This window comes from Cyanistes caeruleus, chromosome 24 (assembly GCF_971803275.1).
Source record: "Cyanistes caeruleus chromosome 24, bCyaCae1.hap1.1, whole genome shotgun sequence".
Taxonomy (NCBI): domain Eukaryota; kingdom Metazoa; phylum Chordata; class Aves; order Passeriformes; family Paridae; genus Cyanistes; species Cyanistes caeruleus.
Window position 1 is genome coordinate 3,175,416 of NC_141724.1, and position 21,035 is coordinate 3,196,450.

General features: G+C 55.3%; 1 protein-coding gene across 1 annotated transcript in view; it reads right to left on the reverse strand.

Moving 5' to 3' along the window:
- Positions 1–2,958: 2,958 nt before the first annotated feature.
- Positions 2,959–21,035, reverse strand: part of GRM4 (glutamate metabotropic receptor 4) — a 35,774-nt gene continuing 17,697 nt past the window's right edge. The window contains exons 4-11 of the mRNA XM_086861800.1: positions 18,681–18,816; positions 16,582–16,736; positions 16,011–16,151; positions 12,178–12,378; positions 11,204–11,340; positions 9,828–10,763; positions 5,037–5,283; positions 2,959–3,779 (exon numbers count right to left, since the gene is read on the reverse strand). Coding sequence (XP_086717926.1) covers positions 3,730–3,779; positions 5,037–5,283; positions 9,828–10,763; positions 11,204–11,340; positions 12,178–12,378; positions 16,011–16,151; positions 16,582–16,736; positions 18,681–18,816 — 2,003 coding nt within the window. The 3' untranslated portion in view covers positions 2,959–3,729. The remainder of the gene's footprint in view (positions 3,780–5,036; positions 5,284–9,827; positions 10,764–11,203; positions 11,341–12,177; positions 12,379–16,010; positions 16,152–16,581; positions 16,737–18,680; positions 18,817–21,035) is intronic.

A 21,035-nucleotide genomic window follows, 5' to 3' on the forward strand; every position in this document is an offset into this window, starting at 1 on the left:
ACCACCATTGACTCACTGGGCCCTACAAGAGAACACTGGGGCTGGGGAGAGACCCCCAGATGCACAAGCCGTGCCCCCATCCGTGCCTCCAGCCACAGGGACTGCTCCAAAGGGAGCTCCAAAGGCTCCAGAGCTGCTGGACCTTCCTCAGCCATGGGGCTGGGTGCTGCCCCACTCCCTCCAGGGCACCCACTGTCCCCTCAGCCCGACTCAGAGGCACTGCCCACCTTCCCAGCAGCACTGACGGGCTCATCACGGCTCCTCCAGTGCTTTGGAGCACAGAAATGAGCTCCAGTTTTTCCCAGAGCTGGTCCTGCACTGTGAACAGAACCACAGCACCCACCTCAGCTTTGCTGCCCTCTGCTCTGAACCCGAGCCCTGCCTTGCTCTGAGCACCACTCAGCTCTCCTGGGGTGATAATGGATCCTTGAGGCTCTCCCTGTGGGAGAGGAGCTGAAGGGAGCCCTGTCCTCCTGTCCTACCCAAGCTAAGCTCTGCTCCAGCCCTGTTCTTCCCTTCCCCTTCCTCCTGATTTCCTCCCCAGGGAGCTGCAACAGGAGATCTCCCGGCCCAGAGGGACAGGGGGCTGATTTTCCCCAAGACAAGGAAAGGGAGGCACGGGGTGGCAGGCAGGCTGGAAAATTCGCAGGGAAATTATCTTGTTTTTCCATTTCCCATCGAGTTGGCCTAATTATGCCACTGAAGTCTGTAATTTGCCTCTCACAGAAGAGAGTTAATGACTGGTTCCAGGCTGCTGCTGCTCCAGGCGGGGGCACAGCTCCCACTCCAGCCCCCAGCTGTGCCCTGGGACCCCAAAAGTTCCTGTTTGTCCCTAGAGAAGCAAGCTCAGAAGAGCTGGCGATTTGGAACAGCATCCAAGGACAACAGAAAGTTCCAGGAGGCAGGAAGACACAAGCAGGGGATGGAGGGAGCTGGCACCCGCCCAGGTTTTTTCCTCACCACTTCTCAAAGTCCCAGCAAAAGTGAAAAATCTGCAGGTCAAGCACTCAGGGAACTCAGGCAATTACCATTGTTTAAATTCAACAGCCATTCACAGAAATAAGAGGAAAATCAGACAAGTGCTTTTAAAGCTCTAAGGGAGGCGAGGAGGAGAAACGATGGCAACAATTTCCAGATACCTCATTAAAAAAAAACAAAACAATCAATCCCCAAAATACCAAAAACTAGGAATCTGATATCCAGGAATCAGCATCCACTCTGCTCTTCTCCCCAGGCACAGGCAGAGCTACCCTTAAAAATATTAAGCAAAGCAAAAAAGCTGAATCTGGATCCTCATAGGTCTCTGCTGCAACATCCACAGCAGAGCCTGGCTGGATCCCCATCCATCTCAATGGCTCACAGACTGCTCCCTTTTAATTAGCTCCCATAATCAAAGAAATGTTCAGAATTAAACAGCACTGTGTAAGGAGGTGCTGGATAAAATCAGCCAGCTGTGTTGGGAGGTCACTGCATCCACCACTGGAATGGGCCAGGAGGAACAGGTGTCCTTCAGCAGCTCAGGTTTGGGGTGACAAAAATGGGGCTTCTCTGGAAGGCTTAGCACACCCCCTCACAGGCACAGCAAGGGGAGGCAGTAATTAAGTCAGAATCGGCCTTTCCACTCATTATCAGGCAGAATTCAGGGTGAAAGCTGCTGGTGACACCGTGAGAGCAGAATCCCCAAGCCAGAAGCTGCACCAGAGACATCAACTCGGGTTTTCTCAGAGCCCTCTGAACCAGGCAGTGCCTCACATCCGATCCGACAGTGATGGATGCGCTGGGAACGGAGCAGTTTTTTTCTCCTGAGGAGTTCTTTTGACAAGTATGATCTTATCAAAGTTTCGAGCTTTTCATTACGCTCCTTTTTTTCCTTTTTTAACTCCTGCCTTCAGGCCAGGCTCTGTTCTCTGTGCACAGGCAGGGAGCGGCCACATTTCCCCCTGGCTCCAATTCCTGGCTGAGGCTCCCGTGGGCTCAGGGCACCCCGGTGCCCCCCACACACCCCAGAATGAGAGCAGAGCTGTGATTAACACACAATCAGCCCCTGAAATGTGCAAAATACAGGGGTGACATTACACAGGCTCAGAGAGGGGGAAATAGCAGCACTTTGGGGTTGGGGCAACCAGCACAAAGGGGCAGGGAGCCATCCCAGTGCCCCCTCCCAGGCCAGGTCCAGCATTTTATTGGGCAGCTGAAACAAAGCTTGTCCAGAAGCTGGAGGCACCCTGCACCTCTCTGCTTCCTTTCCCCCTCTCCCAAAAAAGAGATGTTTGGATCCTCCTCTCATGATCCAGCAGCCAACCAGCACAGCCAGCCCCAATCCAAGAGGGAAACATTTGGAATGCCCAGGCCAGAGACAGAAACAGCAGCAGCCAATGCACCAAACTGCCCCAAAAAGGCACAGCCCAGACTCTGGGAACAAGCACGTCCCTCACACACGGCTGTGCCATCCCAAGGACAGGCTGGAGCCAGGAAAAGGAACCCTCTCCACAGGGCACAGCTGCTTTTCCCAGCTCTTGTTAACCCAGGATCCTTTAGGCTGGAAAAGCCCTCTGAGATCCTCCAGTCCACCCCAATGCCAAGGCCACCGTGTCCCCAAGTGCCACATCTGTGCACTTTTTAAACAAATCCCTCCAGGCATGGGGACTCCAGTGTTGCCTGAAGCTGTAGGACATCCTGGGGAATCTCCTCCCCTCTGCTCCAGCCCCTCAGCAGCTCAGGGAAAACAAGGAGGATTCAGCCCTTTCCACCCCAAACCTGCCCCAGAGCCCCTTGCCAAGGACAGAGCTCCCCTTTCCCTGTCCCACCCCCTCTCACAAGGACCCACTTGCAGTGCCTGGGGTCTCCAGGAATGCCTGGAGAGGAAGGACACCAAGCCCTGAGCATTCCCAGAGGGTTTTGCCACCCAAAACCTTCCCTGGCACCTCCTGAAACCAAGTCACCAAGAGACAGCAAACGCCGAGTGCAAAACCAGGGTCTTTTATTAGAAATCTCCTCGTATAAAAATGATCATGCTCTACACAGTCATCGAATAATTCATAAACATCCAGGCACTGAACTTTGTTTTTTTTTTGTATGTTTTTGTTTTTTGACCGGTCAGTACATAAAGCAGACATATTTCAATCCATATGGTCATCACATACATTAAGGAACCACCTATAGAAATCAGCACTTTGAACACAGTCTAGGTTTTATTTTATTTTATTTTGCTGTCTGTTTTTTTATTTAATGTAAATTTTAAGTATTTTTATTTCTTTTTCCTTTTTTTTCAACATACAGAATTTGGTAGGATGTGGGGTAGAGAGTTAAGAGGGACGGAGGAAGACAGGAATGAAAGAAAATGGAGGATTAAAAAAAAAAATAAAAAAACTGAAGGTTCTGCACAACCACAAACAATCTCACAAATTCCAGAAAAGGGAAAATGTTTGGGCTCTTATTTTTTTTTCTCTTCTTTTTTTTTTTGTCAAAATACAGGAAAAAAAAACCCAAAGACTTGCTGAAGTCCGTCCCCTCTCATCCATGCTCCGTCCCCGCGCACCGCTGTCCCTCCATGGGAGCCATGCATCGCCACCGTGGGCGCTGGAAGAGTTTTAGTGTTTCTTTATGAATTTTTTTGCTGCTGTTGATGGCATTTCTTCCCAGGAGCTGCTCCCTGGGGCGTGTCCCCCGGCTGCCACCTCCCTGTTCTGTGTGTCCCTTCGAGGAGCTCCCCAGTCCCTGCTCCTGGAACTAAATGGCGTGGTTGCTGTAGCTGACGTAGGTCTGCTTGGTGGCCAGTGCTGGAAGGAGACACAGAGCTCACGTGGGTCACAAGCAGAGGCCAAATTCCCCTCCTGGCTCCTGTCCCATCCCTCTGACCCAGCTGTCATGCCAGGAGGTGCCAGCAGGGATGTGACAGGGTTTGCTCAGGGATCAGTGCTGGCACTTGGGAACCTTCCCTGAGCCCCACAGCAGCTGTGGGTGCTCCCAAAGGACGATTCACCCCAAAGAGAGCCCATAGGATGTGCCATGAGCGGTGGGAATGTGACCTCAGCTTCTCACCCACTTCCCTCAGCAGCCTCCTACAGACAGACACAGGGGTGCTGCAGCTTCCCCGAGCTCAGCTTGTCCCAGCCAGCCCTGCTTGGGACAAATCACAGGGTCCCAGGGGGTTTTGGGGTCCCAGCTGGGTGTCCCATACCCCTGTCCACCACTCCATGGCAGCTGGGAGCAGAGCAGCAGGGCACAGAAGCAACCACCCTGGCTGTCCCCTCAGCCAGAGGGTGCCACAGGGACAACCCTACTGCCATCCCCCAGCTTCCCCAGCCCTCAGACGCTCCAGGAGAGGAGGCAGCGATGGCTCCAAAGCCACCACACATCCCAGAGTGGCACTGGGGGGCACAGCAAAAGCCACAGAGCAATGAACCTCCCGCTCCATGCAGAGCTGTGCCACTGCCCTCAGTGGGGACAACGCTCTGCTGAGACCCCCACGAGGTTCCCCAGGTAGCACAGGGTCAGCAGGCACAGGGACACCCTCCAGCCAAGGACTGGCACAGATGGCACAGCCTGAGACACCTTGAGCAACCCAAATGTGTCCCCACAGAGCTCAGAGGGAGGAGATGCCGGCAGCTCGCGGTGCCTGGCCAGCAGCAGAACCTTGCTGCAGGTTTCCAACTGGTGTTCCCAGATAACAATTAGATAGAGCAGAAGGAATTGGAGCTGACAGAGCTATTTGTTAGCTGCGATGTTTTCGTAGCTGATCTGCCCATATCAAAGCCCTGTGAATTATTTATTCTGTTGTTTATTTAAGGATACGTGACCCAGCAGTGACAGAGTGAAAAATGTCCCCTCGGTGCTGCGCTGACGTCCCCCTGAGCCTCCCACCCCCAGCGCTGCTGCTGTGCCCATCCCCTCCCTGGGTGCCACGGGAGCTGCCAGCCCTGCTCACTCTGAGCTCCCCCACTCAGGGATGTGCAGATGAGGCTCAGCTCTCCCCATTCCCAGCATTTTTGATCCTTAGAGGGTCTCGCCGTGAGCCCCTGCGGGAGCCACCTCACCTTGTGTTTCCAGGTTTTCGCAGAGCTCTGATTTGGCCTCTCCGTTGGGGCGGAACCCTCCCTTCTGAGAGAATTTGTTGGACATGGTGGCCGCTGTCACCACCGCCTTGAGGCTCCGCTTGCGCTTGGGGACGTTCTGCTCCGGGTGGAAGAGGATGATGTACACCTTGGGCATGTAGAGCATGCCCAGGGACACCGAGGCACTCAGACTCACCGAGATGGTGAGCGTCGTGGTCTGGATGTACATCTGCAAGACACAAGGCCACCAGCTGAGACCCTCCCCAAGCTCCTGTGGGATCCAAAAGGGAAAGGAGGAAACGGAAAAAGGAGGGAAAAGCTGGGGTTAAGCGAATGGAGTGGGAAGGCAGTGCTGGAATATTAGTAGTGCTGGGTGGTCAGCGTGAAGTTTGATGTCCACCAACCTCAGGGCAGGAGCTGCAAGGACCCCCCCCCATTCCCAGGGCACACCCCAATTCCAGGGCACACCCCATTCCCAAGGCATACCCCACAGCCCTTCTCCCTTCAACAGGTAATTCCCATTCCCCAGCTGACTCCTGGGCTCTTGTCATGTAAGTCACATATTACACACCGACGCTGCCTTTTTGCAGTCAAAACTAATTTCACGCTCACTGTCCAGGACTAACAGTGACAGATGTTTTGCAAAATGAAAGCCCATTAATCTGACTGTAGAATAATCCATTTTTCTATGGAGAGCAGTTGGCAGGCTCCTCTCAAGCCAGAGCATCTGAAGCAGGTGGCAACTGGCAGCAGAGACCCCCCTCCCTCTGACCATCCCACCTCTAAGGGAGGCCGGGAGGGCAAGTCCCTGCTCCGTGGGCATCCCTGCTCTGCCAGCATCTGGCTCCTTCCTCTCCAGCATCCCCTTCTCCACCAGGCAGCTCTGAGGCTCTGGGGATGAACAGGGAAGGGCTCTGGGTCTCCAGATGACATTGCACACATCTATGTGGAGGTCACCAATGAGGGTTTAGAAGGAGCCTTAAAGCAGTTCCTGAACTTCACTCAATGTCCAGGGATTTCCCTGCAGGTGTTTCACAGGTGGGATTTCATGCCCTGCTAGGAAACAGCATCTGGAGGAGCCAGGGAAGCCCGGGAGCTGCAGCAGCAGCCAGAGCAAGGTTTCCCATGTCCCCAGGGCACACATTTCACCTGAGGTCTTCTGAAGTGAAAAGGGGATGGAGAGCACATGCTGAGGCTGAGGCTCTGCATGGCTCCCTGGGAGGCAGCTCACCCCAAGAGTGAGAGCTGGTGGGACACAGCTGCTCCAGGACACCCGCCAGGACCCACAGATCCCACGTGTGACCCTGCAAAGCCAACCAGTACCTGGGCCAGAGTGTTCCCACTCAGCCCCGAAGAGAAAATGCCACCAAGCTTGTTCTGAGTCAACTGAAAAACTTTGGTTTGTCCCCAGAATAAAACCTCCTGCTGTCACACGCGCTGGTTTGTTTGTTCCACCTTCTCTCTCTAGGCAGTTTTTGGAAATAAAAATGTCATTTCATCAAGCAAAGTCAAAACACATCTCTGTGCCAGAATATGTGCGCTTTTTTATTTCTTCTTTTTTCTTTTTTTTATTCCACTCCAGCTCTCCAGACTCTGCCACGGGTGTCCTGGACTGGCCAGGAATGAGGGAAACACTGGGACCCCAACTCCAGGCACCCCAAGCCCTGCCTGGGAACCAGCACAGCATGACCCCAGTGGGGCACGGCTGAGCTCAGCACCCCTCATCTCCCTGGCTCCCTGCCTTCCCTTGCCAATCCAGCAATTTCCATATTTTGTGCTTCTGCAGAGTCCCCCCTTTCCTATGCCTTGGGGCTTGGGGGCGTTTCAGCAAGGAGGGAGAGAGCAGCTGAGCTGAGCTGAGCTGAGCTGAGCTGAGACGTCTCTGTGCGTGCTCCCATCTCGCTCCTGGGCCAGTTCTCCCAGTGCTGCCAGAGACTCCCTCATGCTGAGACCCTGCTGGCACCAGCCCCAGCTCCCCATCCCACTCTCTGCCTCCTGCAACACTTTTGGGGTCTCACAGGATCACTGTGGCAACCTTCCCCTCAATGATGCGTTTGCAGGAAGTGTTTTCCTGCCCACCCCTGCCTCCGCAGCCGCATCTCGCCGCAGCAAACCCCTCACCAGCTCAGACAGGAATATTTTTAGCCTGGAGCCTCCACACAGCCGTGGAGCTCTGCTCAGTTAACCTTTTGCCACTGCAAAAAATGACCATTTCTCACAGTTTCACTTCCTACTCTCTTAATTGGCTTCCAGCCCAGCATCCCACTTTGCCCCTCCGATATCAACACTGGAGCTTCCTCCAGAGCTCTGGGAGGTGTGAGCTGTGCTTATTGAGGAAGTTCCAGCTCCTGCTGCCTCGTGGGCTGGATCAAAGAGCACAGTCAGCCCAGGGCGATGATGCTGAGGGACAGCAGAGTAACCAAAAATGCCCCCACACCAGCCTCCAAACCCAGAGCTGTGCCCAGCTTTGCCCACAGCTGGGTGAGCCCGAGGGAGCAGCCCAGGCTTGAGCCTGTCCCACAGCAAATCTCTGCATTAATGGGAAGCTGTCCCCACTCTAAATCCACACCTGGCCCCACTACAAGGGGTTTTGCACTGTTGTGGCTGCTGGGGAAGGGCAAACCTGCTCAGCGCTCCTCCAGCACTCCAAACACCACTGGACAGTCCCTATCACTCCTTCCCTCTCCCTCTTTTCCCTGGCTAAAAGCAAATGTGAGAAACAGGGAAGCAGACAATGACTCCACTGTTCTGCTGCCACCTTATCAGCGCAGGAAATTGTCTCTTTCTTTAGATCCTCTGTTATTGCTATTTCTGTAATCCGCCGGGATCGGCGGGGATAAGAGGTTCTTTTCAGAAAAGGCTTGGGGGACTTGTTACAGTAATATGCCACCTCCATGCAAAGTTGTGGGCACGAGGTAAAGCAAATTAGAGTAAAAACAGGGATTATTGTCCAACTCCTCCTGACCACGAGGCAGCCTGGGCTGTGGCCCTGCAGCCACTGCTGGGATCAGGGCAGAAGTGCCAGGGGTTCACAGGTTTGGGTTTGCTCTGTGGCATCCTCAGGACCTCAGCCATGAGAGAACAGCCCAGACAATGCTCCTGGATTTCCTATTCCCAAGGGTGCAGACACTCCAGAGCCCAAGAGGCCCTCAGTCCCAGCAGCAGTGGGGTGAAGGTGATGGGATCTCTCCCCACAATGAGCTGGGAGTGTCCTGTGGAGCATCCCCAGACCCCTTGTGGCTGATGTCAATGCCAGTGCCCCCAGCTGTCACCCCAAGGACACTGTCAGAGCCAGACCCTCCCTGCAGGCTATGCAACAGCTCCTTTTTGACCTTTTTCTCCCCAGGAGTGCAAACCAACAACCAAAGCACTGAGGGAGCCCCAATATTCTGCTCCATCCAGCCTCATTTGAGCACATCCATCATCTCTCAGCTCTGGCCCAGGGACACTCAGAGCCCATTCCTACTGCCCAGGGACACTCAGAACCCACTCCCATGGCCTGGGGACACTCAGAGCCCATTCCCACATTGGCAGAGCAGAACACCAAGTTGGAATCCCAAAAGCCCCTCCAGGGTTGGCTCAGGCTGGAGGCAGGGCTGGGCTGTGAGACAGAGCTCTGCGTCCGAGGGGAGTTGAGAACATCACTTTTTCCGCCTCTAATCAGCTTGTTAGCAGCCTAATAACAGAGCAGGCCTGTGCATTACAACCCCCAACGAGAGGCACAGCCTATTGTGGAGCTGCTGCCTGACAGGCAGTGTTCAGCAGCCCTAAATTATCCCGTGACAAGCTGCAGTGAAGAGGTGAGCAACCTTGCGCATAATCTACAATCATTATCATTTCCATCTTTATTACCCACAGTATGCCAAGCACATTAAGGAGGCTTTCGGGGAGCTTTTGTTTTGCAATAATTTCTTTAAAAACCTGCTTTCTTGTTAGTATCTCCCCTGCCATCTCATCAAAATGGAAATGCTGCAAAAGGCTCCATTTATTTCCTTTAATTCTCCTTCACACTTCCAGACAGAGAAGGCCTGGTGGGACTTTTTGGTTGAGCCAAGGTCAGAGGTGGCTGGGCAGACTCAGCCTCCTTGAGGGATGGATGCTCTGGGATGTTCCAGGACATGACAAACTCAGGTGTCCACAGCAAAAGCTCCCTCAGCAAGCCTTTGCAACAGTTTTGTCCCAAAGCCATGACATCAGCAGGATGGAGACACACCCAGGGGGATCCAGAGAGGGATCCAGGCACTGGGACACCCCAGGGATTTCCAGGGAACAGCAGCTCCAAGGTTTGTTCGTCAGAGCAGCGCTGGGCTGGCAGGCGGGAGCTGTTTGCATTTGACAGAAATGCGATGAGTCCTGTTTTGGCTGGCAGGCAAAGGGATTTGGGTCTCATTCATGAGATTTTTATTCTTTGTTCTTAATCCCTCGCACTTGAGCACAGAGCCTCATCCAGGATGGCCTTGGTCCCATGGGAACTCAGCACTGGGAACAGGGGCGGCTGGGCAGCACCGCATCCCTTTCCATGCAGAAATTGTGTCTGTGATACCAGGGACCTGCCCTGGGGGCTCATCCTCCCCCAGCCCACACAGCAGCAGCCTGTGCTGCCCACTGCCCCCATCCACAAGGGGCAGTGGGGCAAACAGAGCACAGAAAACTTCCCACCCCAATTCCCAAGCTGACTGAGTCACAGGGAAAGGCTCCTCTTGCTTCAGACACCACAGCCTCTCCCAGCCCTGCACACCAGACACCAGCCAGGCCTCTCACCTCCTCCCTTACCTTTTCCGCCGACTGTGACGTCCCAAAAAATATCGGGATGAAGGCTAACCACACAATGCAAGTCGTGTACATGGTGAACCCAATGGGTTTGGCTTCGTTAAAGGTCTCCGGGACCCCGCGGGTCTTAATGGCGTACACAGTGCAGGTGACCATGAGGAGCATGCTGTACCCGAGCAAACAGATGAGGGACAGGTCCGAAATGTCACATTTGAGGATGCCCCGGGCAAAGTGGGGGTTTGTAGTCCGCTGGTCCTCGTAGTCAATGACAGAATGGGACGGGTCCACGATGAACCAGACGCAGACGCCGACGAGCTGCAGGGAGATGAGGCTGAAGGTGATTACTAGCTGCGACGCAGGGCTGATGAAGCGCGGGGCGCTCACCGACTTCTTGCCCTGCTCGAAGATGCGGTAGATGCGGTTGGTCTTGGTGAGCAGCGCAGCGTAGCTGATGCTCATGCCCAGCCCCAGGAAGATGCGCCGCAGGGAGCAAGTGCTCAGGTCGGGCTCAGCGATCATCAGGAAGGTGGTGGCGTAGCAGAGGAAGATGCCCGTGAGCAGGACGTAGCTGAGCTCCCGCCCCGACGCCTTGACGATGGGCGTGTCGTTGTAGCGCACAAAGGTGATCACCACAAACAGGGTGGCGATGATGCCCACGATGGCGATGAACACGGGCACCACGGCCCAGGGAGAGCTCCACTCCAGCTTGATGATGGGGATGGGCGTGCAGCTGGTGTGGTTCTCGTTGGGCCGCTCGTTGAAGTGGCAGCGCTTGCAGTGGAACTCGTCCAGCTGGTACTGGTAGCCGTCACAGCGCTCGCAGTGCCAGCAGCAGGGGATGCCTTTCACCAGCTTCTTCCTCTCGCCTGGCTTGCAGGGCAGGCTGCAGATGGAGCTGGGCTGCTGGCTCCCGCCCCCTGGCCACAGCATGTTCTCCACCTGCGGGGTAGACGGAACCAGCCATGCTGAGGGCACAGCAGGCACCGGCACAGGGGATGTCCTGTCCTGCCCTGCTTGGATCTGGACCCTAAACCCATCAGCACATCCTACAAAGGGTCCCAGCTCAACCTAGCTTGGGGACAGGGAGCTGGTGAAGCTCTCCATTGGCCTTTTGGGCAGATTCAATGCCAGGAACTCAAAATTAAGCCCTTCCTTCCCTGAGGAAATCCCATCTGCTCTGGTCTGGCTCCTGTGTCCTGTCCCATAGCCAGAGTCCCTGGGTGTGGGTCACACATGCTGAAGCACAAGTGTGTACCTGGGGACACCTTCCCCTCTGCCCCCACCAACTTTGGCTGCCTGGCTTTGCACCCAGGCCCTCCCAGACTCTATGTGGTGAGAAGAAAAACCTGCAGGATCTTCCCCTTGGACCACGGCCTTACCTTGAGGTGCAGGTGGTCTGTCCACTGCCCAATGACTTTGTACTCAGGGGTGGAGTTCCTGATCTGGTACTGGTAGATGTCGTAACGCCCCGGAGCATCTCCGTTCTCATTGAACGTCACAGGAGTCCCAGCGATGCCTGCAGGAAACAGCACCCACAGCACCCTCAGCACCCCCCACCCTGCTGATGGGGTCCCAGGGGGCTCTGGCTTGATGCTCCCCTCTCACTGCTTCTTTCAAGAAAGGGAGAAAAGCAGTTTTAAAAGTCAAATCAAGTGAATTCTGGAGATAAACACTAATGAAAGGAAAGAAGAGAAGAATCAAGCGAGAGGGGAAAATAAATAAAAGAGACACTGTGGAGGAGATCAGAGGATGGAGATAAATAGAAATAATAAGGGGACCAGACAGAAAATGTTTATTAAGGAGACAGGGCAGAGGAAAAAATTCACTTTCAGAGGAGATCTGAGACAGACAAGGGCAGAGCAGCAGGAGGCAGTGGGACCTCTGCCAGTTGGGGGGCAGGAGCTGGCAGGGGGAGCGAGCAGGGGGAGAGGCTGGGCAGGGCAGCAGGTGAGAGCAGGGCAGCAGGTGAGGGCAGGGCAGCAGGTGAGAGCAGGGTGAAGGCAGGGCAGCAGGTGAGGGCAGGGCAGCAGGTGAGGGCAGGGTGAGGGCAGGGCAGCAGGTGAGAGCAGGGTGAAGGCAGGGCAGCAGGTGAGGGCAGGGCAGCAGGTGAGAGCAGGGTGAGGGCAGGATTGCTGCCGGATTTATGCTTCAAAGGCTCTCAGGAGATGTGGAAGCTCAGACCTCCTCACCCACTGATCTACTGCCTTCCCTCCACACTGCATTCACAGCACAGCAGCTGCCACAAATAAACTGTGGGTGCTGCTGTGTGACCCACACTGGGAACAACCAGAGCAACAGGACAACCAGAGCCCCCCAGGGCCGCTCCTCCCAGTGCCCCAGGGGCACAGCAGACCTGAGAAGTTGACATTGCGGATGTACTTGAGCAGCTCCACGCCATCCACCGGGTCCATGCGGGGGCAGAGCCCCACCTTGCCAGGGCACAGGTTCTTGTGCATGTTGTGCAGGGCGTGTCCCATGGCGTAGACGGCGTCGATGACGAACTGCACCTTCCCCTCCTGCTCGTATGAGGAGTCCTGGCCGATCCTCTCCCGGTCTGTGGGGACAGGGGAAGGGGGTTCCACCTCCTGTGCCCCAGCTGTCCCCCCCCAGGATGTGTCTGCTGCACCCAAACCCTTGCAAATGAGCCCGCCCTGGACTGGAGCAGCTGGAAATTCCAACCCCATTCCCAAAGCTGCACACCCAGGGGACACACAGCCAAGGAACATTCCCTGGGGAATACCCAATACCCAGCCAACCTCCCTGTCTCGTGGTTCTGAAAATCTGGGTGCTGGCACCCTGCTGTGCTTCCAAGAGCCCTCGGGATATCACATCTCTGTGCCATGGGACATCCCTGAACTCCCAGATCCCCCAGCAGGACATGGGCTGGGCTGTGACCAACATCCCACCCTCACCCCTGCATGTTTCATCCCTCCTTCGTCTCCCAGGAGTTTCCACCAGCTCAGGCTCCACCAGTGGTGTCAAGGCCCACCCAGGCAGCATCCATCACTGTCTGCCCGTTCCCCATGTCACTCCCAAAGCCTCCTGTCACCCGACTGCCCTCATCATCCTCTGCCACCCCTCCGCCTTGCTGACCCCACAGCCTCCCCGGCTGGCAGGATCCTGCAAGGATCTGGCAATTACCAGTGACAGCTGCCTTCCCCCCTGTCATAACCGCCCTTAATGGGACCACAAACATGTTAATCACTTAGCAGAAGACACCGATTAGCGCAGCACGCTGTTAATTACAGCTAAGAAAGCTCCCAAGGGGCACCGCTGCTATGGAGAGCCTCGACCTCTGCCCCTCCATCCCTGCCCAAGGCATGGCCTGCTCAGGCATCCTGCCAGGCCTTCAGCAGCAAGGAGGGTTTGTCAGGGAGCCGAGGGCACCACCTCCCTCCTCTGGAGAGGCAGCACATCCTAGAAAGCCACGCCAGGGTGCCCAAAATTAACTCCAGCTCCACCACGCAGGGATGCCCCCTGATGCAAGGTGGGATTCACGGGGACTGCAGGGGACCAATCACCGGGTGCTGATCCCTTCCTTCCCTGCTGTGGAGGAGTGGGATGAAGCTCCAGTGAGAGGGGACGGCCCTGGGAGCCATGCTGGAGGTCCCTGTGCCAGGACCTGTGCCACTGACATGACACTAAAGCGAATTGATAACAAACTGACCGACAGGAAAAGATGATATCAGGGAGGTGAATGCAGAGCCCATCCTTCAAAGTTATAGAAACACTTTTGGAATGTGGAGATTACTCATGCAAAACCCAGCAGGTGATCCCTCCTTCCAAATTATTGACAGGAGCCATTAATCTTCTCTCTTAACTTCAGGTCCTTCCCCATATTCATCTCCGGAGGCGCAGACAGGCCACTCTGTCTTGTCAAGATAATTACCCATTAAAAGAGGATCTGTAATAGACTGTCCAGGGGAGCTGAGCCCACGGGGATGTCACAGCCCTGCCACCATGCACAGCCCTGTCCTGTCCCCAGGCTGGTCCCTTACAGCTCCTCAGCTTCTTCCATCCTGCACACATCCCAAAATCCAACCCGCCGCAATAACAGGCTGTGGAGGCTGGATTTTCATCCCTGTGCCAAGGCTGAGCAGTGCAGATAAGGAGACATCCCCGGGGCTGTCCCTCTGTCTGTTGGCTGCCCCAGGCCCCAGCTGCTTTTTTCCAGACGGAATTAGGCCAGTGCACAGAGGGGCAATGTGGAGCAGACAGCCGAGGCTTGTTCCCAACCTGGAGACAATAAATCTCTGCCAAGCTCCAATAGATGAGGGCCACGGAAGGGAGGTGACCTGCTGATTATAATAGCAGGGTCGTGCGTCGTTCTACAGGGCTGGTAATTAATTTTCAAGAGCGTGACGAGGCTCAGCAGCCCCCTCAGAGGAGGGACGCAGCTCTTCCCCAGCGGCGGATGAGACGGGATTAGAATCAATTCCCAGCACACCAATGGTCCTGGCTTTTGGCAGGAGTTAATCAAAATCACTCCCAGCACATCTGTGGGGAGCTGGGGATGGAGAATTTCCAAATCCTGGGGGTGTTGGTGGCAGCACCCAGCACCCCTTGCTGTGTTTTCGGGCTGGGTGAGCCCATCCAGGAGCAGGGACGGTCCCTCCATGTGGGATGCTCGTGGCAAGCACCTGATGGGTGTAAGGCTGGTCTCAGGGACAGCTGCCATCAGGAATTCCATCAGCTCAGCCCCCACCTTCCACCCAGCCCTCCCATCAGGAACAGGAGCCAGGAGCTGTCTGGTTCAGGGTGGGATCCTTCAGTTTGGTTTTTGGGTTGGAAAAACACTGAGCTGGCATTCCTTGAGCATACTGGGTTCTACACAAACCCGAGGAAAAGAGCCCCAGACTGGGCATTTGCATCAGCCCTGCAAGGCAGGAGCTCATGCATCTGCTGGGGCAGGTGATTTGCTTCACCAGGCGTTAGTTCCCTGCTCTATCTGCCAAGCAATCACTCGGGGAATGGTTTATTTGCTGACAAATTCCGATGATTTAAAGACAGCTCCTAGGACATTTGCCATGTCGTAGTTTCAGCTGCTTCCACTGACACCTTGGCCCTGAAATATCACCTGTTTAAAAGCTACATCACAAGGGAGATGAGGAGATCAGCGCTTGCAGGGCCTGCCCATGCGTCTCCTGGTGCCGAGGCTTCCGTGGGAAGGATGAGGAGCTCTTGGCTACCCAAGGCCATGGCCATGGGCCGCTTTCCTGGCATGCCCTTGCTGCTTCCCCAGCTCCCACCCACCCAGATCATAAGCTGAACCTTTGGGGAATGTCTGCAAGGACAGGGATGTGGAAGCACTGTGGATGCTGAATGTGAGAAATCAGGCAGGTAGCACAGTGTCTGTGTGGAACCAAGTCACAGAACCTTCTCACACTGGCCTGAGAAATTGTGAGGAGGAACTCAAACAGCCCTTGAAGAAGGAAAACAATCTTTGCAGATGTTGTCTCCTTGTTTACTTGTAAGAAATGGTTGAGGGGTGCTGTTCCCAACTGTCCAAGGATGGTGATGTGCTGGTTTGATGACCAATGAAAGTTTTACCCTTTTGGACCTTCTCAGAACTGTCTATAAGAAAGGACCTGGAAGAATAAAACATAGTCTCTTTGGCAACTAAGCCTGAGAGTCTGTGTTGTCACTTCGCCGTTCCTAACACAGCGCAACAGAAGCACCATCCAGATCATCCTCAGTGGTGAAGCAGGGGGAAAAACAAAACCCTCACGATCCAACTTTGCAGGCACAGCCAGGTCCCTCTGTGTGACAGCACATGATGGCTTCAAAAGACATCCCTCCCAAGGGGACAAAGGGACGCACCAATGTCCCCAAGTCCTGCCACATCGCAACCCGCAAGCCACGGCGCCGTCATCTGTCTTCAGCCGGTGCCAGGCAGGCAGTAAATCTCTCCCATCTCTCAGTAAACATGTCACCTCCCCGAGCCTCCAACCATCACCTGACAGCAGCGCTGTCAGCAAGACAGATCCCCAGCTGCCTTGTTTACTGCACCCGTCCTTAAAGCCTCTTTTGGCTGGAAATGACTCAAAATGCACGGTGGGGCATGAGGAAGCAGTTGGGCACCTGAAATCGAGCTCTGCTGGGATCCCCACCAGGTAAAAACTCCATGTTCACCAGCAGAAACCCCCATGAGCCCCCACCCTCCCACAGCAGCCCCCTAGCTCTTACTGGTGCATTTCTTGATGCTGCTGCCCTTCCTCAGTGCATGCCGGCTCAGCTTGCAGTGGAAATTCTCCTCCCAGAACTCAGCAAACCAGATGTTCCGGCGGTTGTTGTCCAGGGTCCTGCTCGAGAAGTAGCGGTCGAAACCTGCCCGGGGTGAAAGGGGATGGAGAGAATAAATCCTGGAATGACAGAGATGCATCACACGTTCCCAAATTTCACCAGGAAGAGAGGAAGGCAGCTGTTAGGAGCGATGGAGACACATCAGAGTGCGGTGGGATTGTGGTCCAAAGTGCCACTTGTGCAGTGATGCAAGTGGAAAATCCACTCAGGGAAGATCCTCTGCAAAGCAGAGACTTTCTGTGACTTTGAGAGCAACTGGAAAGGTGTCTCAAAGTACATTGGTGATAAAGGGAGATTAGGGAAAACATGGCATGTGGAAAATAAGGAGGGGATTCATGGAGGTCTTTAAGGTCCCTTCCAACTCAAACCACTCTGTGATTCCAAGATGGTTTCACAGGCAAAACCTGCAGCTAAGGAGGGCAAGCTTGGGGGATCCACAGAACGCAGCCCATACCTCTGACTGAGACCCGCTTGGGCAGGATGGTGACAGAGCCCTCGGCCACCTCCTCCAGGTGCAGGACCGGGGCAATTTTGGAGCCCCAGCTGTCCGAGCCCATCCAGATGAAGTGCCCCGTCTGGTTCGCCCTCTTGGCCGCCTCCAGCACCCTTCTGTGGGAAGAAGCAGCAGAAGCTGGGCTACCAGCTCTGTGGCCCCAGGGAAGGGGGGGCACTGGCACAGTGCTGGTGGCATCTCCTGCTCCAGGCAGAAGTTTGGCACCAGGCACAACTCGGTGTACATGGACACACAAAATCCAACGGTGCCACTCAGCTCCCGCACCCTCTGTCCTCCCAGCCCAGGCATACAGGCTGCTTCTCCCACTTCATTTGCATATTTGCTGACTGGTAATTGAATTTCCCCTTAATTACCCAACATTAAGAAAGAAAAAAAAGAACCAGGTTATGCCGCAGCAGGCAGGGAAAGCAGCAGCATGGAGAACACGTGCTCCCAGCATGGCCAGCCTCAGGAGAGGAGCAGCCAGTGCTGCCAGCGCCCAGCATGGAGCTAAACTGGGCACTGATGGGTTCAACTGGGCTCTGCTGGGCTCAGCTGGGCAGCTGAGCAGTGGCTGGGAGCGGAGATGCCATCAGTCCTGATGAGCATCCCTCCTGGTGCCAGACACTCAGACATGCCTGCACACTCCTCCAGGGCCAGCCAGGTCAGAAACTCATTGGGAGGATGTGAACAGAGCACTCCTGGATCTGACCGTGCAGGCTCTGCCTCTCAGGGCTCACTGTCCCCTCGAGGCTCCTGTGGGTCCCCAACCATGTGGGAGCGGGACCAGGGCAGCTCCGTCTCCCCGTGCAGAGCCGAGGCAGGTTGTGACTCACCCCCCGCGTCGGAGCTGATCATTTCAAGTCCAGATGGTGTTTGAAACATGTAATAAGGGAAAAAACCCGATAGAAATCCAGCAGAGTGCAGACGAGATGGGAAGAGGCAGGCATGCAGCAGGAGCTGTGCAGGCTGCTCCATGCTCATCGCTGCCCTGGGCTCCAGCACATCCCTCCCCAGGACGGTTACAGCCCGTGTCCCACTCTGTGAGAGCAGCACCTCCAGCCTGCCCCTGGCCCCTGTGTGGGGCAGGATCTCCCCAGGGCAAACCCAGGACATTCCCGTGGGATTGGTGATTTGCACCCAAACTGAGCCAGGCAAGAATTCCAGCTACAGCCGTCCCAGTCTGTCCTTCCCATCTTCCAGGCTCCACAACCCAGGCTGGCACAAAGGGCTGGATCATGGAGAGCCCCATGCTGGGATAAAGGAGGCTCCAATGGGGTCACTGCCCAGGGCTGCAATACCATTTGGATGGGTAAATGTTTCCAGAGGCCTGATAACAGGACCTGCTGTTTATCCTGCAAGGTAAATCCCTTTTCCCTCTCACCCCCACCCAATGTCAGCTCCGCAGACACTTCTATTATGGAAGGAAAAAAGAAACTGGGAGAGTTTGCACATCTGATGTAAACTGATTTAAACTTGCAGTTTACCCACATTTACATAATGTTTGCTGATTAATAAATTAGACACTTAGGAAATCAGGGGTAGCTCCATGTGAATCATTCTGCTCCATAAACAACAGAGCTGCAGCCGCCGCTTCGCCCGCAGAGCAGCTCATCACCCTCAAGTGCAGCCACGTCCCTGGCCCTGCTGGGCACAGAGTGCTGGAGAGGTCCCCAAAAGGTTCCTGAAAGGTCCCCTAGATCTGTTCCTCTGCCACACTGGGTTCTGCAGAGCACAGCCAGTGCCTGGCTCCTGCCCTAGCCAGCTCAGAGTGGCCCCTGCATGGTGTGAAGCAGCAGGTCACAATATCCAGGGCTTCCAAAACCGATGGAAAGTGGGATTTTCCCCCAGTGGACTCTGTGTGGCTGTGGTTGGATGGCAGCCACTTGCCAGGTGGGTTCTGAGAGGGTGGTCCTGCCATATCACAGGGTGCATCCTCTGCCCGCTGCAGACACATCCCAGTGAACCCCAGTGCATCCCAGTGCATCCCAGTGCATCCCAGTGCATCCCAGTGCATCCCTGCCCAGACCCCGCTCCCAGCCAGGCCAGCCCCTCCACACCTGATATCATCCTCGTTGGCAAAGATTATGACGGCACGGGCATGGGAGGTCTCCAGGAGCCGGCGGATGATCTTGTCAAACTCCCCCGGCTTCGGCTCCCTCGGGATCTTCACGGACTGGGCCACGCAGACCCCGCCTGTGGCAGAGAGAGCCCTGGCACTGAGACACCCCACGAGTCCCTGTCCTCTGGGGAGCTCTCGCAGGGCTCCTCAGCCCAACAGGCAAAGGGCGTCTCTCCAGTGCTCCCACTGAGGGGCAGAGCACTTCACCATCTCCTCAGCCCAGACCTCCTGGCCACCACCCAATCCCCTGGGACATGTCCCCCAGCCCTCCCCTCACCCTTCTTCTCCCAGGTCTCTGTCCTCACCCCTCCTCTTCCCCCAGCTCAGCCCTTCTGCACCACATTCCTTTCCACCCTGTATCTCCACAGCTCCTCTGCTTCCCACCCACTCCCCTGGTACCTGTCACCTTCAGCCACCACCACACCACACTCCAAATGTCCCCAGGACATCCCATCCCAGCAGCTCAGTGAGGATTTTCCAGCCAGTTCCAAGCACCAGCCCCTTCCCAGCCAAGGATTTGCAAAGGGTTCTGCACACGGAATGGTCAAACTCTGGCAAAACCATCCCATAGGAAGAGTAGCCAGGCCCTGCAGAGGGATTTATTCCCATCCCTATGGCACTGGTCAAGTTCCAGCTCAGCTTTCCAAGGAGCCATTGCAAAAGCAGGTAATTAAAATTAAAAGAGACAATTGGAAGAGCAATTAGAAGAGCCCCCACACTTCACTGCTGAGCTCCCAACCTCCAGCTCCAAAAAGCCAGAGCCTTCCTGCTCCTGCTTTTCTGCCGATGCCAATAAAGAGAGAGATGGGAGAGAAAATTAAACATTTCAAGACCTTCTAGATGTAATTGATGGTCTCAATTTGCATAGTAAATGACACGGTTGATGCCTCCTGCCACTAACAGATCGCAGCTTAAGCAAAGGTCAGCATAATTACCACCCAGGGCTGGGAGAGACTCCCAGAGCACAGCCCTGGAGAGCAGCAGGACAGGACAGGGTAGGGACAGGCTCCAGAAGACTTCACTCCCTACGTGGGGTTGCAGGAAAACTGGGAAAATTTGGCCCCTCACAGCCAAAACCCAAGAGAAGAGAGATGTGCTGGGTGCTGAGCAGGCAGGAGAGGGCTGCAGGAACGGGGCACAGCATCCCCACCCTATACTCACCAGCCAGGGCTTTCCAGGGGGTTTTTGGGGGGTTGTTTCCCTGTGGTAAGAAATTGGGCCAATTTGCTGTTTGGTTCCCATATGGGGAGCCAGATGGATGGAGAGGAGGGAGTTGGATAAACAGACAGATCAGCCAGGCGAGGCGGGCAGCAGCCGGCAGCGCCAGCAGGACAGGAATGTCCCAGCCTGGGGACATTCACTCTGGTCACCACCGGGCCCCTGGCCAGACCAGGGTGTCACAGCACACTGCCAGGGGCCACCGTGCAGCTTAATTACAGTTTCCATGGCAATCAATGGAGAAAATCCAACAAAAGCGGCAGTTTGCAAACACTGAGAGCCTTCCAAAAGCCCTGGCAGGGCCGGGCGGGAGTGCACACACACGAGTGGCAGCTGGGGCCTGGCACAGGCACACACCTGAGTGCCACCGGGCACTCATGCTAGGGCACATCTCCCTGCACACGTGGCAGAGGAGATGGGCCCATAAATAAACAAGAAAAGAGGTTAAATGGATGGCAGTTCAGAGATGACCACGGCTGCTTCATTAAATCAAACTAACAAGGAACGCAGCTCCTGCAGGTGACAGCCTGCAGGGCCAGGGAGCCCCCGGTTCCCACAGCAGATGCTGACAATGTATTTTATCTTCTTAATTTATGAATATGTAATCACCAACAGCAAGAAGTGCAGGGTGTCAGGGGTGCAGTGGCTGTGTTTTGGGGAGCTCTGTCTCTCGGTACCTGCATTATTCTCACCCTGGCACCGCAGGCAAAGGGGATTTGCCAAGTGATGCTCCCACTTGTCTTCACACAAAAATCCATTTAGTCAAAACACTCCTCCTAAAGCCAGGAATCAAAGTGAGGAGGTGGCAGCTATGGGGAGGAGGTGACCGCTCTCTCTATTCCAGTAGGATGTCACAGCACTGCTCCCTGGCTTGGGACAAGGTGTGACTCCAGGAGAAGGCAGCAGCTGAGACATGGGGACCCCTCTCCTCCTCCCCCAGCTTGGGAGACCAAAGAGCAGCAGGAATATTTGGGGTAGGGGGAACACCCCACAGGCAGCTGCTGGGGGCACTTTGGGGCCAGGCAGTCGGAGGATGCTCAGAGGAGATCCCACGCGTTTTGTCACTGGTGGCACA